General features: G+C 41.1%; 1 protein-coding gene across 5 annotated transcripts in view; it reads left to right on the forward strand.

Annotated features, from left to right (window-relative positions):
• Positions 1-13,469, forward strand: part of ASTN2 (astrotactin 2) — a 909,948-nt gene that overhangs the window by 749,171 nt on the left and 147,308 nt on the right. For all 5 annotated transcript variants that reach the window (XM_061200030.1, XM_061200026.1, XM_061200028.1 and 2 more), the window contains exons 18-19: positions 3,777-3,910; positions 5,461-5,609. In XM_061200030.1, the coding sequence (XP_061056013.1) occupies positions 3,777-3,910; positions 5,461-5,609 (283 nt within the window). The remainder of the gene's footprint in view (positions 1-3,776; positions 3,911-5,460; positions 5,610-13,469) is intronic.

Below are 13,469 nucleotides of genomic sequence, written 5' to 3' on the forward strand. Positions count from 1 at the left end.
AAGCTGGAACATTCTATGCTGTTCCTCCCTTGGGATCTATTTGGATTCGGGATGGAGTGTCGCAAGGACTGGAGATGTAAGAAAAGAGTGAACCTGGGCTGATGCATGCTGGCTTCTGCTGCCTTGCGAGGGCTCCCTGTTTGATGTAGGCCTTTTGTCAGGGTGTGTTTGAGCTCTATCCACGGTTTGCCTGGCCACTGCTGCAGTCCCCGTTCTGTTCCTCAGGGTTTGGGAAAGAGCCAGTGGATGTGGAGACTCACAGGCAATGTTTCTTCCCAAGAGCTGCTTGGATGGTGAAACTCACAAAGTCCAGAGAGATTTCCTGTTTTGTTTTTCACAAGCTCCAGTGACTATTGATTACAAAAACCACACACACACACACACGTGTGCACACGCACACACGCAAAAACAAAACACGTACACAAAACAGGATGTTCTCTCTCCTCCCCTTGCTGGAGTCCAAGGCAGTCTCTTACCATCTGTGTCACTTTCACCCATGACCCTGGATTTCACCATTATGATAATTAAGCCCTTAGCTCTAGCTGGAGATGTTACAGAATCTTTAACCACGAGCAGTTGTACATGTTAATTTAAATCAGAGGGAACCGGCAAATGGAGGGAGAAGAAAGTCTGTCAGTCAGCATGACCCATCCCATCTGGTTTCTGCCCTCATGAGAGTGCCCCCTCTGGTGCCAGTAGGAGAACCTATGTTGTTCCTAACATAGGTTCTAACTTGTTGTAAGAACAGTGCTATTATTGTGTGCCAGACTCTGGCCCACATAATTTATATGCAAACACTGAATGGGATATATTTATACTAAAAAAAGTTGTTTATTTGGAATGTGAATGTAACTGGGCATCCTGTATTTTTATTTACTGAACCTGGCAATCCTACTTGGAGTCAGCCCCACTGTCCTGAGTGGTTAAATAGAAAAGACCTATGCTTGGGAGTCACAGAGATCTGGGCTGGGATTCTGCTTCCATCATTTGCTTGCTGTGTGATCTTGGGAATATTTCTTCACTGTTCTGGTTCCTAGTTCTCACCTGTAAATGAAGATCACAGTATCTGTTTCTCAGGACTATTGTGAGAATTACACTTTAATGCCCTTAAAGTACCTTCCACTGTGTAATTAGGTGCTTCATGAACATTAGCTCTTATAATTCTTTTTTATTTCTTTGGGTCACTATTCTTAATTCAGGAGAAATTAGAACATTTGTTCACCCCTTGGAGAGGATATGAGTAAGGACATATGGCAGGAATAATCGGAGCCTTCTCACCAGAGGCACTGAGAGGAATGTGTTGGAGGCTTACACAGTAGTGTCCTTGATACACACGTTCTCCTTCTAGATCTGTATTCTGGCTAAGGAGGCAGACCCCAGACCCACTTTACACAAGCATGCTGTACTTGAGTCTTTTCAACAATGCAAGGTGGAGGGCTTCCCTGGTGGCGCAGTGGTTAAGAATCCGCCTGCCAATGCAGGGGACACAGGTTCGAGCCCTGGTCTGGGGAGATCCCACATGCTGTAGAGCAGCTAAGCCTGTGCACCACAACTACTGAGCCTGTGCTCTAGAGCCCGCGAGTCACAACTACTGAACCTGTGTGCTACAACTACTGAAGCCTACGTGCCTAGAGCTCGTACTCTGCAACAAGAGAAGCCACCAAAATGAGAAGCCCGCGCACCGCAAGGAAGAGTAACCCCCGCTCGCCACAACTAGAGAAAGCCCGCATGCAGCAACAAAGACCCAGTGCAGCCAAAAATAAATAAATAAATAAATAAATAGAAAACGAAAAAGCAATGCAAGATGGAAAAAGTGTCACCTGGGTAATCAAGTGTCCTTGGTAGTAGGTTTTGTGAAGCTTTAGTTTGAAAAGTACACAGAAAATAAAAAATAATAATAATAATTAAAAGAAAAAAGAAAGCAAGCAGGTAGTCTGTTACCTGGCAAAGGAGTAAGAGATCAACATTCTCTGGAATCCCCAAGTTTGAAAAACAGCTGTCAAACATTTTGAATCCCCAGTGCCTTGAAATGTCAGTGTAAATGGAGTGACGAAAGCATAAAGCACATCTGAACCTCAGCCTCATGATCAGTTTTTCAGTGTCCGTTCATTTATTCAGTAAATATTGACTGAATAAGTGTTCTCAGTCCCATGGGAACACTCATGTGAACAAGGCATGGCCTGTGCCCTTGGTGGGATCAGAGTCTGTTGGGTGAGACAGGCAAGGGAATGTGATGGTTAGGTGTGGTCTAGTGTGTTGTGGTGTCCAGAAGAGGAGCCTGATTCCAGGCTTAAGAAAGTCAAGGTAGGGTTCCCTTAGAAAAGAAGGTTTCATCTGAGACCAAAAGAGTGAAGTGGATTCCAAGGTAGGGGTGGGGTTGAGTATTCCAGTAGAGAGGACAGGATGTATTAAAAAAAAAAAAAAAAAAAAAAAGAGAGAGAGAGAAAGAGAGAGACAATGAAGCACATTGCAATTAAATAGAACATCAGGGGACTTCCCTGGTGGCACAGTGGTTAAGAATCCGCCTGCCAATGCAGGGGACACGGGTTTGAGCCCTGGTCCGGGAAGATCCCATATGCCGTGGAGCAACTAACCCCATGCACCACAACTACTGAGCCTGCGCTACAGAGTCCGTGCACCACAACTACTGAGCCCACGCTCCGCAACTTCTGAAGCCCACGCGCCTAGAGCCTGTGCTCCGCAACAAGAGAAGCCACTGCAATGAGAAGACCGTGCACCACAACAAAGAGTAGCCCCCGCTCACCGCAACTAGAGAAAGCCCGCGCAGCAGCAATGAAGACCCAACACAGCCAAAATAATAATAATCAATCAATCAATCAATCATCATTTAGAGCAAGGGTCAGCAAACAGTGTACCTCAGAACAAGTCTAGCCTGTCGGCTGTCTTTGTAAATAAAGTTTTATTGGAACACAAGCATGCCCGTTTATTTAAAGTATAATCTGTGTCGCTTTCATGCTACAAAGGCAGAGTTAAGTTATTGTGGCAGAGACTGCCTGGCCATAAAGTCAAAAATATTTACTGTCTGGTCCTTTGCAGAAACACTTTGCTGTCTCCTTATTTAGAGCACACTTTTCATAAGCAGGAATTCACTGTTGGTGGAAATGTTAATGGTTGCATGAGGGTAGATGGTAGCATGCAAAGGAAAATCAGAGGAGTGGTGAGAGATGAGACTAAGAAGGTGGTCAGGAGCTAGAGCAAGTAGTTTAGACTTTATCCTGAGGGCTATGGGGAACCTCTGAAGGTTTTGAAGCAGGGTGGTGCTGAGGTGGTCAGATTTCTACAAGAAGCAGTGTGGCCAGGTGTTAAGGAGGGCAGGGTCTGGAGCCAGACTGTCTTGGATCAGATCTCAGTTCCATCACTTACTAGCTATGAACCTCAGACAAATTACTTACCTTCTATGTGCCCCAATTTTCCAGTTTGTAGAATGGGAAATAATGATCATTTTTATTACAGCTATCATGTGAGGTACTGAAGATGAAATAAGTTAATATACGTAGAGTGTCAGGCCCAGGGGAGGTTCTCAATGGATGCTCTTACTATCCTGTCTCAGTGATCATTCTGGCTATTGGGTGGAGAATGGCTCAAAACAGAAGAACCCGGTGGTAGAATGCTGGGGCTTTATGCAAGCGATGGTGTCCTGTGCCCAGGAGAGCTCCTCTGAAGCTTGGGTCAGTGACTGTCATGGCCACTGGGACCTTCACTCTCCATCTCTCCACCATTGTCGTAATCATCTCTTTTGTCCTCCTTTATTCCAGGCCTTCAAGAGTGCACTGATGAGCTCCTACTGGTGCTCAGGGAAAGGGGACGTGATCGATGACTGGTGCAGGTGTGACCTCAGCGCCTTGGATGCCAGTGGGCTCCCCAACTGCAGCCCTCTCCCGCAGCCGGTGTACGTATGTATGGCCCCTCTTCCTCTGGCTGCCCCTTTCCATGGACTCATACTCTTGTCCTGCCAGTGTAGGCCATGGCTTGCTTCTGTTCCTAAGGTGCTTCACCAGATGCCTGAAGTCTCTGGGGGCCTACTTCCTTCTTTGAGAAAGCAGGGAGCTTTGGCAGAATGGAATCGTGGCTCGGGGGTAGACACTTACACTGCAGCGTGTGCTATTTTAATAGCGCCAAGCCAGCCATCATTACTTTCTTCACTCATCCATTCGGCAAAGGTTTACTGGGCACTAACTACTGCTTTGCCAGTTCCTGTGTTGACCACTGGGACTACTGAGATAAAGAAAGTGTAGGACCTTTTCTAAGAAACTTTATATTATTCATTCATTCAACAAATAAGTTTTGAACACCTGCTATGTGTCAGACATTGGGGAATTCATTAATGAGCAAGACAGGCACAGTCTGTGCACTTAGGGAACTGACCGTTTAGTGAGGGGGACAGATGTCAAAGCAAAAACAGGAAAGCATGATACCGTTTAAACATTTAAATAATAAAAATATGAAAGAAAAACAAAGATGTGCTAATGGACAGAACAAAGAGGGGATGCTTTAGTTGGAGGAGAGGGAGATAGTCTGGGAAGCCTCTCTGAGAAGACCTGAATTAGAGTCAGAGTTTTCCAGGCAGCAAATGGCAACAGACATGTTTCAGGAAAAAGACAGAGCCCGTGGGAAAGCCCTGACTCAGGAAACTCACCACTTGAGGAAGTAAAGGAAGGTCATCTTGATGGGGGCAGTGTGATTAAGAGGGAGAGTGGTGTGAGGAAAAGAAGAGATCTGGGCAGGAGCCAATACTGAGGATCCATTGTAAGATAGTCATTGCAGAGTTAGTGGGTATAGTGGAAAGAGAGAAGGCATCTGGGCTGGGGACAAGCAAAGTCACCATCATGGTTCTGTCCCCAACTTGCTGTGTGACTTTGTGCAGATCATCCCCTTTTCTGGGCTTTGCTTTCACCTTCTATGAAATGAGGGGATTGCACCTCCCTCTCTCAAAGGACCCTCCCAGTTCTCACCTTCAAACATTCCGTTATTTCTTGCTTTGTAAAAGGATTCCCCAGGATCCCTGCCCTCTGTGAGGGAGTATTGATTTAAGGATATTAAAGCGTTGACTGATATACTGGGGGATTGAAGAGAATGGCAGAGAGGTTGGCAGATGACTGTGTTTGAAGGCACTGCCAGTTTAATTGACAGTGAAGCATCATTGAGAATATAGTTTAAACAAATGGAAAGCTAATCAACTTGCTGTGAGCACATACTGTGTACTTGGATTAATTTACTGGATTCCACATTGATCCAAAAGGTGGCTCTTTCTTATCCCCATTATGAACAAGGAAACGGAGGCTGAAAGAGGTGTAATTAATTGCCTAAGTCTACACAAGGGGTATGGTGGTGGGTTGAAGCCAGACTGAATCCTGTGCTTTTAATCTTGACCTGTGCAAACTCTTGGGGCCCAGACAGTACTGGCTGGCAAACAAACAACCTTCCCTGTCACCCCCCTAGGCTGCGGCTTTCCCCAGCAGTAGAGCCCTCCAGCACCGTGGTCTCCTTGGAGTGGGTAGATGTTCAGCCAGCTATTGGGACCAAGGTCTCTGATTATATTCTGCAGCACAAGAAAGTGGATGAATACACAGATACGGAACTCTACACAGGTAAGTAGAAAGTTGAAGACTTCCTCTTTCGTTGAGATGGTGTGACAGAGGAGGGAAACTGGGATTTTCTAAATACCTTTGGAGACCTGGTGTCCTCTGAACTGGGAAGGCATTGGGAAGTTTCACTGTTTGGTGTTTGTTACCTAGTTCCCACACCTGTGTGCTCTTTGGTATGGTTTTCTGCAGGGGAAGGTAGCAAATTGTACTGAGAATTTCTGATTCTCTAAGTTGGATCCACAAAGTCATATACTAAAGTGTTAGTTAATTCAAAAAAGGATTTGACCGTTTCTACTTGGGAAGGCCTACAGGTTACATTTTTGAAGACCTTGATCTGTAAATATATTATCTCTGGGACTGAGATAAAGAAATTCAAGGAATTGCCTTTTCTAGTGAGATGTACTGAGATAGTTGTCTTTCATGCTGGGGAAGAGGATTTGGAAATTATTCAGACATGCAGGAGAAGATGTGGAAAGTGGATCTTAAGGAGTGCTTTAAATATACTTAAAGAGTATACAGGAGGCTGTGACATCCTGGAGGTGGGTCTGCAGGGCTGGTCTGGCTTAGGGCAGGCAGGGAGCCTGGGTCTGTGGGAGCTGGCCTTGAGGCTGGGCCATGAGGGCCGGCCTGGAGTGCTGGAGTGTCAGGAGCCTGGGAGCCAGCCTGGTTCCAGGGTGGGTCAAAAGCCTGAGCTGGTGGTAGTTGGCCTAGTGCTGGGCCCAGCCAGAAACCCGGGTTCAAGGGTAGATCACCTGGGGGCCTTCGGAGCTGGCAGGTGCCAGGGTGGCTTGGAGACCTGGGTTCGTGGGAGTCCACTGGGAGCCTGGTGCCATGGAAGCTGCTGGGGCCCCTGGAGACAGCAGTTGCTGGGATGAGCCAGAGTCCTGGATTCACACAGAGGTCTTCTGGGAGCCACCTACAGCCATGAGAGCTGGCTCTGGAGTGCAAAGTGAAGTTGGTCTCACTTTTCTCTTTCCTTCCACAGAGACGGTGGTTTCTCTCTCTGCACTGGGCTGCTCAGGCTTGGGGGAGAGGTTGTAAGAGTAATGTGAATCTATCTTTCCTAACCTCCTCGAAGCATCTTTTCTTATTTTTGTGCTTCACCCAGGTGCAATGATCCCTCACCTAGAAACCTTAGTTCTTGTGAAGTATTTCTGTGCACGGACAGCTGTTCAAATTGATTTTTCGGTTCAAATTGTCCCCACAATGCCATTACTCGGATTGGTTCAAATTGATTTTTTGATGGAGGTTGTTAGAGGGGTGATGGGGGCGTTGGGGGGTGGGGGAGAGACAAGTGCTGAAAATTCTTATGCCGCCATGTTGCTAACATTAGTCTCTGAACGATTACCAGGCGCGTTTTTATATATCAAGTAGTGAATCCCAGAGAGGTCTGTGACCTTTCCAAAGTTCCACAGCCAGTCTGTCCTACTCCCAGCACAGTGCTTGTATCTTTATTTATTATGAATGTTGAATTCTCTGTGTCCATTGAAACGATCATAGTTTATGTTTCTTAGTTTGTTAATACGGTAAATTATATTGATGCGTTTTCAAAGGATTAAAAAAAAAAAAACCTTGTATTCCTGGAATAAATTAATCCCACATGGTCATGATGCACTATCTTTTTTTATATATTGTTGGATTTATTGTGTCAAAATTTTGTTTAGATTTTTGCATCCTTATTTGTCAGGTATTTTGATCAGTAGTTTTCTGGTAATGCTTGTGTCTGTTTTGCTGTCAGGATAATTCTGGCCTCTCAAAATAAATTGCAAAATATTTTCTCCTTTTTAGTTTTCTGAAAGAGTTTGGGTAGAATTAGTAATGTATTTTAAAAAAATTGTTTGGTAGAATTCACAAGTGAAATAATCTGGGCTTGGAGCTTTTCTTGTAAGAAAGTTTTAATTACTAACTTAATTCTCTGATAGATATAGGGCTATTCAGGTTATGAATTTCTTCTTAAGTGATTTTGGTACCTTGTGTATTTCAAAGAATTTATCCATTTTGTGTAAGTTATAAAATTTACTGGCAAAAAATTGTGATATTCTGTTATTATTTTTTTAATATTTATGGAATTTATAGTGATATTCTCATTCTTGATATCGGTAATTTCTGTCATCTCTCTCTTTTTTTTCTGATCAATCTGGAAAGAAGGTTGTGTAATTTATTTATCTTCTCAAAGAATCAGCTTTGATTTCACCTATTTTTGCTATTGTTTTCCATTTCATTGATTTCTACTCTGACCTTTGTTATTTCTTTTCTTTGGCTTATTTTAGATTTAGTTTGTTCCTCTTTTTTCTAGATTTTTACTGTGGTAGCTGAAGTTGTTGATTTGAGATTTTTCTTGTAAGACAAGTATTTTCCCTAATTACTGCTTTACTGGCTTACCACAGATTTTTGATAAATTGTGTTTTCATTTTCATTCAGTTCAAAATACCTTTTAATTTCCCTTTTGTTTTCTTCTTTGACCCATGGATTCTTTAGATGCATGTTACTTGATTTGCAAATATTGGGGGATTTTTCAGATAACTTTCTGTCATTGAATTTTAATTTGATTCCACTATATCAGAGTATACACTTTTTATGACTTTAATCATTTTATTTTTTTTAATTTTTATTTTATATTGGAGTATAGTTGATTAACAAAGTTGTGTTAGTTTCAGGTGTACAGCAAAGTGATTCAGTTATACATATTTTCAAGTTCTTTTTCCATTTAGGTTATTACAGAATATTGAGCAGGGTTCCCTGTGCTGTACAGTAGGGCCTATTATCTATTTTAAATATAGCAGTGTGTATATGTCAATTCCAAACTCCTAATCTATCCCTCCCCCTGACCCTTCCCCCATAACCATAAGTTTGTTCTCTAACTCTGTGAATCTGTTTCTGTTTTGTAAATAAGTTCATTTGTATAATTTTTTTTTTAGATTCCACATATAAGTGATATCATATGATATTTGTCTTCCTCTGTCTGACTTACTTCACTTAGTATGATAATCTCCAGGTCCATTCATGTTGCTGCAAATGCATTATTTCATTCTTTTTAATGGCTGAGTAATATTCCATTGTATATACGTACCACATCTTCTTTATCCATTCCTCAGTCGATGGACATTTAGGTTGCTTCCATGTCTTGGCTATTGTAAACAGTGCTGCAATGAACATTGAGGTGCATGTATCTTCTTGAATTATGATTTTCTCTGGATATATGCCCAGGAGTGGGGTTGCTGGATCACTTTAAATTTATTAAGACTGGTTTTATGGCACAGGATATGGTCTATCATTGTTTTCAGTGTCCAGTTTAAAATCATGTATTTTCTTCTATTTATGGATGAGTTTTTCTATGAATGCTAGGTAGATCAAATTGGTTGATTGTGTTGTTCAAGTCTTCTAAATCCTTTCTGATTTTCTGTCTTCTTGTTGTATCAATACTTGAAAGAATGGTACTGAAACCTCTGATGATGATTGTGGATATATCTGTTTCTCCTTATAGTTCTATCAGTTTTTACTTTATGCATTTTGAAGCTCTGTTATTAAATGAATAAACATTTATAATTTTTATATCCTCTTGATGAATCAATCCCTTTATCATTGTGAAATGGTTGTCTGTATCCATGTTACATTTTTTGCTCCAAAATCTACTTTTTTCTGATATTAATATAACTTGCTCAGCTTTCTTCTAATTAGTGTTAGAATGATTTACCATTTTTTATTTTTTTACTCTTATATTACTTGTGCCTTTATATTTAAAATGGGTTTCTTGTAGACAGCATGCATTTAGGTCTTTATTCTTTTCTTTTTCCTCTTTTTTTTTTTTTCCTAATCCAATCTGACATTGTTATCTTTACATTGGGGTGTTTAGACCATTTATGTTTAATATGATATTGTTGTGGTTAGGTTTAAGTTTATCATTGTGCTATTTGTTTTCTATTGTTCCACTTTTCTTTCCTTTCTTCTCTTTTTCTATCTTCTTTTAGATTGAGAGTATTAATTATTCCATTTTATTTCTTTTGTTGATTTATTATAACTCTCTTTTGTTTAGTGATTACTTTAGGGTTTATATATTCATATTTAACATATCACAGTGTGCCCTCAAGTGCCATTATAACACTTCATATGCAGTAAAAGAACCTTATATAGTATACTTTTATTTCTTTCCTCCAAGTCTTTATGCTATATTGTCATACATTTTACTCATATACATAAGTTTCATAATTCATTGTTATTTTCCTAGAAGAGTAATTATCCTTTAAGTATATTTAATTAATAGTTTTATTGTTTACTCATGTACTTACATTTTTGGTGTTCTTCATTCTTTTGCATACATCCATATTTTCATCTGATTTCATTATCTTTCTGCCTGAAGGATATATTTTATTATTTCTTATATTTCAGGTTTGTTAATGATGAATTCTTTCTGCTTTTGCTTTTGTAAGCTATTATGGCTGGGTACAGTATTCTAGATAGGCATATTTTTCTTTTAGTAATTTAAAGATGTTGCTTCTGTGTCTTGCTTACATTAGCAATTTATTGTGTTTGAGGTTTATTAAGCTTCTTGGATCTATGGGTTTACCGTTTTAGCCCATTTGGAAAATTGGGGGCCATTATTTTTCTCTCTCTCCATCTTTTTTCTCCTTCAGTGACTCTAAAAATATGTGTATTCAGCCACTTGAAATTGTTCTTTATCTCACTGATGCTCTTTTCATTTTTTAAAATTATTTCTTTTTGTTTCCTTTGGGATAGTTTCTAGTGCTATGTCTTCATTGCCTTCTGCAATATCTAATCTACTGTTAATCTATGCAGTGATTTTTTTTTTTAACTCAGACATTGTAATTTTCTATTTATTTATTTATTTATTTATGGTTGCTTTGGGTCTTTATTGCTGTGTTTGGGCTTTTTCTAGTTGTGTCGAGTGGGGGCTACTCTTTGTTGTGGTGCGCGGGCTTCTCATTGCGGTGGCTTCTCTTGTTGCGGAGCACGGGGTCTAGAAGCGCGGGCTTCAGTAGTTGTGGCACGTGGGCTCAGTAGTTGTGGCTCACGGGCTTTAGAGCACAGGCTCAGTAGTTGTGGCACATGGGCTTAGTTGCTCCGGGGCATGTGGGATCTTCCTGGACCAGGGATCGAAACTCTGTCCTGCATTGGCACATTGGCAGGAGGATTCTTAACCACTGCGCCACCAGGGAAGTCTCAGACATTGTAATTTTCATCTTAGGAAGTTCAATTTGTTTTTTTAAACATTTATTTTAAATTAATTTATTTATTTTTGGCTGCATTGGGCCTTCATTGCTGCACGTGGGCTTTCTCTAGTTGCACTGAGCGGGGGCTACTCTTCATTGTGGTGAGCGGGCTTCTCATTGCAGTGGCTTCTCTTGTTGCGGAGCACAGGCTCTAAGCACATGGGCTTCAGTAATTCAGGCACGTGGGCTAAAGTACTTGTGACTCGTGGGCTCTAGAGTGCAGGCTCAGTAGTTGTGGTGCACGGGCTTAGTTGCTCCGCACAGCATGTGGGATCTTCCCGGACCAGGGCTCAAACCCGTGTCCCCTGCATTCGCAGGTGGATTCTTAACCACTGTGCCACCAAGGAAGTCCCAGGAAGTTCAATTTGATCTGGCTAGTATATGGCATATCATAACTTTTTTGATGTATGGAATAGAGTTATAATAATGGTTTTGATGTCCTTGTTTCCTAATTCTAACATCTGTATCAGTTCTGGGTCAGTTTAAATGGATTGATTTCTCTCCTCATTATGTGTTGAATTTCCTTCTTCTTTGCATGCCAGGTAATTTTTGATTAAATGCCAGACATTGTGATATTTGCCTTGTTGGCTTCTGGATACTTTTGTATTCCTATAAATATTTTTGAACTCTATTCTGGGCCACAGTTAAGTTATTTGGAGACAGTTTGATTCTTTTGGGTCTTACTTTTAAGATTTGTTAGATGGAACCAGAGCAGTGTTTAGTCTAGGGCTAATTATGCCCTACTACTGAGGCAAGAACCTTCAGTGTGTTCTACACAATGACCCATGAATTATGAGATTTTCCAGTGTGACTGGGAGGAATAGGCACTATTTCTGGCCCCTGTATGAGCAATGGGCATTGTTCTGTCTAATCCTCTTGGGTTGGTAGGCTCCTTACATACATCCATTAACCAGTACTTTGCTGAGTATTGAAAGGGGACCCTACACAGATCTCTTCAATTTTCTCTTTGTACAGCTCTCTCCTCTCCATTACTCTATCCTATAAACTCTAGTCACTTTCATCTCCCTGGACTAAGAACTCTGCCTTCTCAATTTAGGGAATCTTCCAGGCATCTCCCTGCAGTGACCTAGAAACTCTCTAAAGGCAGGAAGCTGCAGAAATTTTAGGGCTCACAGAATTTGTTTTCCATATTTCAAGATCTCTGTCCTCTGTTGCCAGATTTCCAGTTTGAAAACTTGTTTTATGTTATTTTCTTTTAAAAAAATCCTTAATGTTTCAGGTAGTAGGGTCAATAAATCTAGTCTCTGTTTCTCCATCTAGTCCAGAAATGGAAATCCAAGATTCTTCCTTCTGATTGTCTAGGAACCAGTGTTCTGATCCAAGAGTTCCTTTTTTTTGATAGAGATAAAACTTCTTTTTAGTTACATGGTCTGGGGACACCCCACAGAGATATTACCCCTTCTTCTTCCTGCTGCCATTCAGAAGTTTGAAGATAATGGCATATCTGCCACCATCTTTACAGGTTCTTCTAATTCTTTCTTGTGCTACTTGACTTTAATTCTCTCCACCATCCAATTCTTGAATTTTTCAGTGGACAATTGTCTTTAAAGAAGCAGGATAATGACTCTTATGTCTTTATAATTTGGTATCCTTCCACAGTGCCTGACGTACATAGACGTTCAGTGTTCACTGAATTGAATTGTATGTGGGTAGGCATATACATGTTTTAACTTTTCAACTCTGATGTTAATTCTTTGAGTACTGTGTGGTCTTATGAGGGCTTACGTAGTTCTAGAGACTAGCTGAGTACATAGTAAGCCTTCTAAAATGTGTTATGATTAATTGATGCTGTAGATGATTGGCAGTGGATATCTGAAGCAGAAACCTCATCTCTTTGCCTCCGTGCCACTTTTACTATGTCTCAACAATCTCAAAAGTGAACTTGGACCAAATTTGAAAATTTCAGTCTACTTGACTGAACTTTATCTTAGAGGTTACCAGCCGAATTAAGGAACGTGGGCTATTTTTTTCCCCCCCAAAAAACCTGGCTTCTGCTTTCAGTTTCTACCACTTCTCCATGAGAAATCTAGGGCCAGTCGACATCCTTTCTGGGTCTCAGTTTCCCTATCTGTGGAATGAGGAAAATAACACCTATTTCATTAGCTACTTTGAGAGTCAAATGTAGCACAGTTCTTGAGACATGGTAAGTACTGATAAATGCTAGTTGCTTCTAATTTCCATGAATTAAAAAAAGAAAAAGGAAAATTCAATGTTAGGAAGAAAACAAACAATAAAATAAGGTTTAAGACTTGTTTTGTTAGAGAGTTAGGATTGCTCACACATTTGGCCAGGTGAGGCCAGAATAAGGAAATGAGGGCTTTCTCTTTGATCTCTGGATTTTTGCTGGCAGCCGAGTGCAGTGCTGTAATTGTTTATTTATTCACAAGCTCACGCATGCGTGTGCACAGATATACATGCATACACACATTCTCTCTCTCTCACACACACATGCTTTATGACTGCCATCTGTTCAACACCCTTTTGAACTAGCTGTTGAAATGCGTACTCTCCCTCCCTGTCTCCTTCTCCTGTCCCCCACCCCTGGGTTTGGCGCCCTCTTTGTTTCCTTCGGAGAAGCCATTGCTCTGTCGGTCCTGGGACTCTATTGGGAAAG

This window comes from Eubalaena glacialis, chromosome 9 (assembly GCF_028564815.1).
Source record: "Eubalaena glacialis isolate mEubGla1 chromosome 9, mEubGla1.1.hap2.+ XY, whole genome shotgun sequence".
NCBI classification, from domain to species: Eukaryota; Metazoa; Chordata; class Mammalia; order Artiodactyla; family Balaenidae; genus Eubalaena; species Eubalaena glacialis.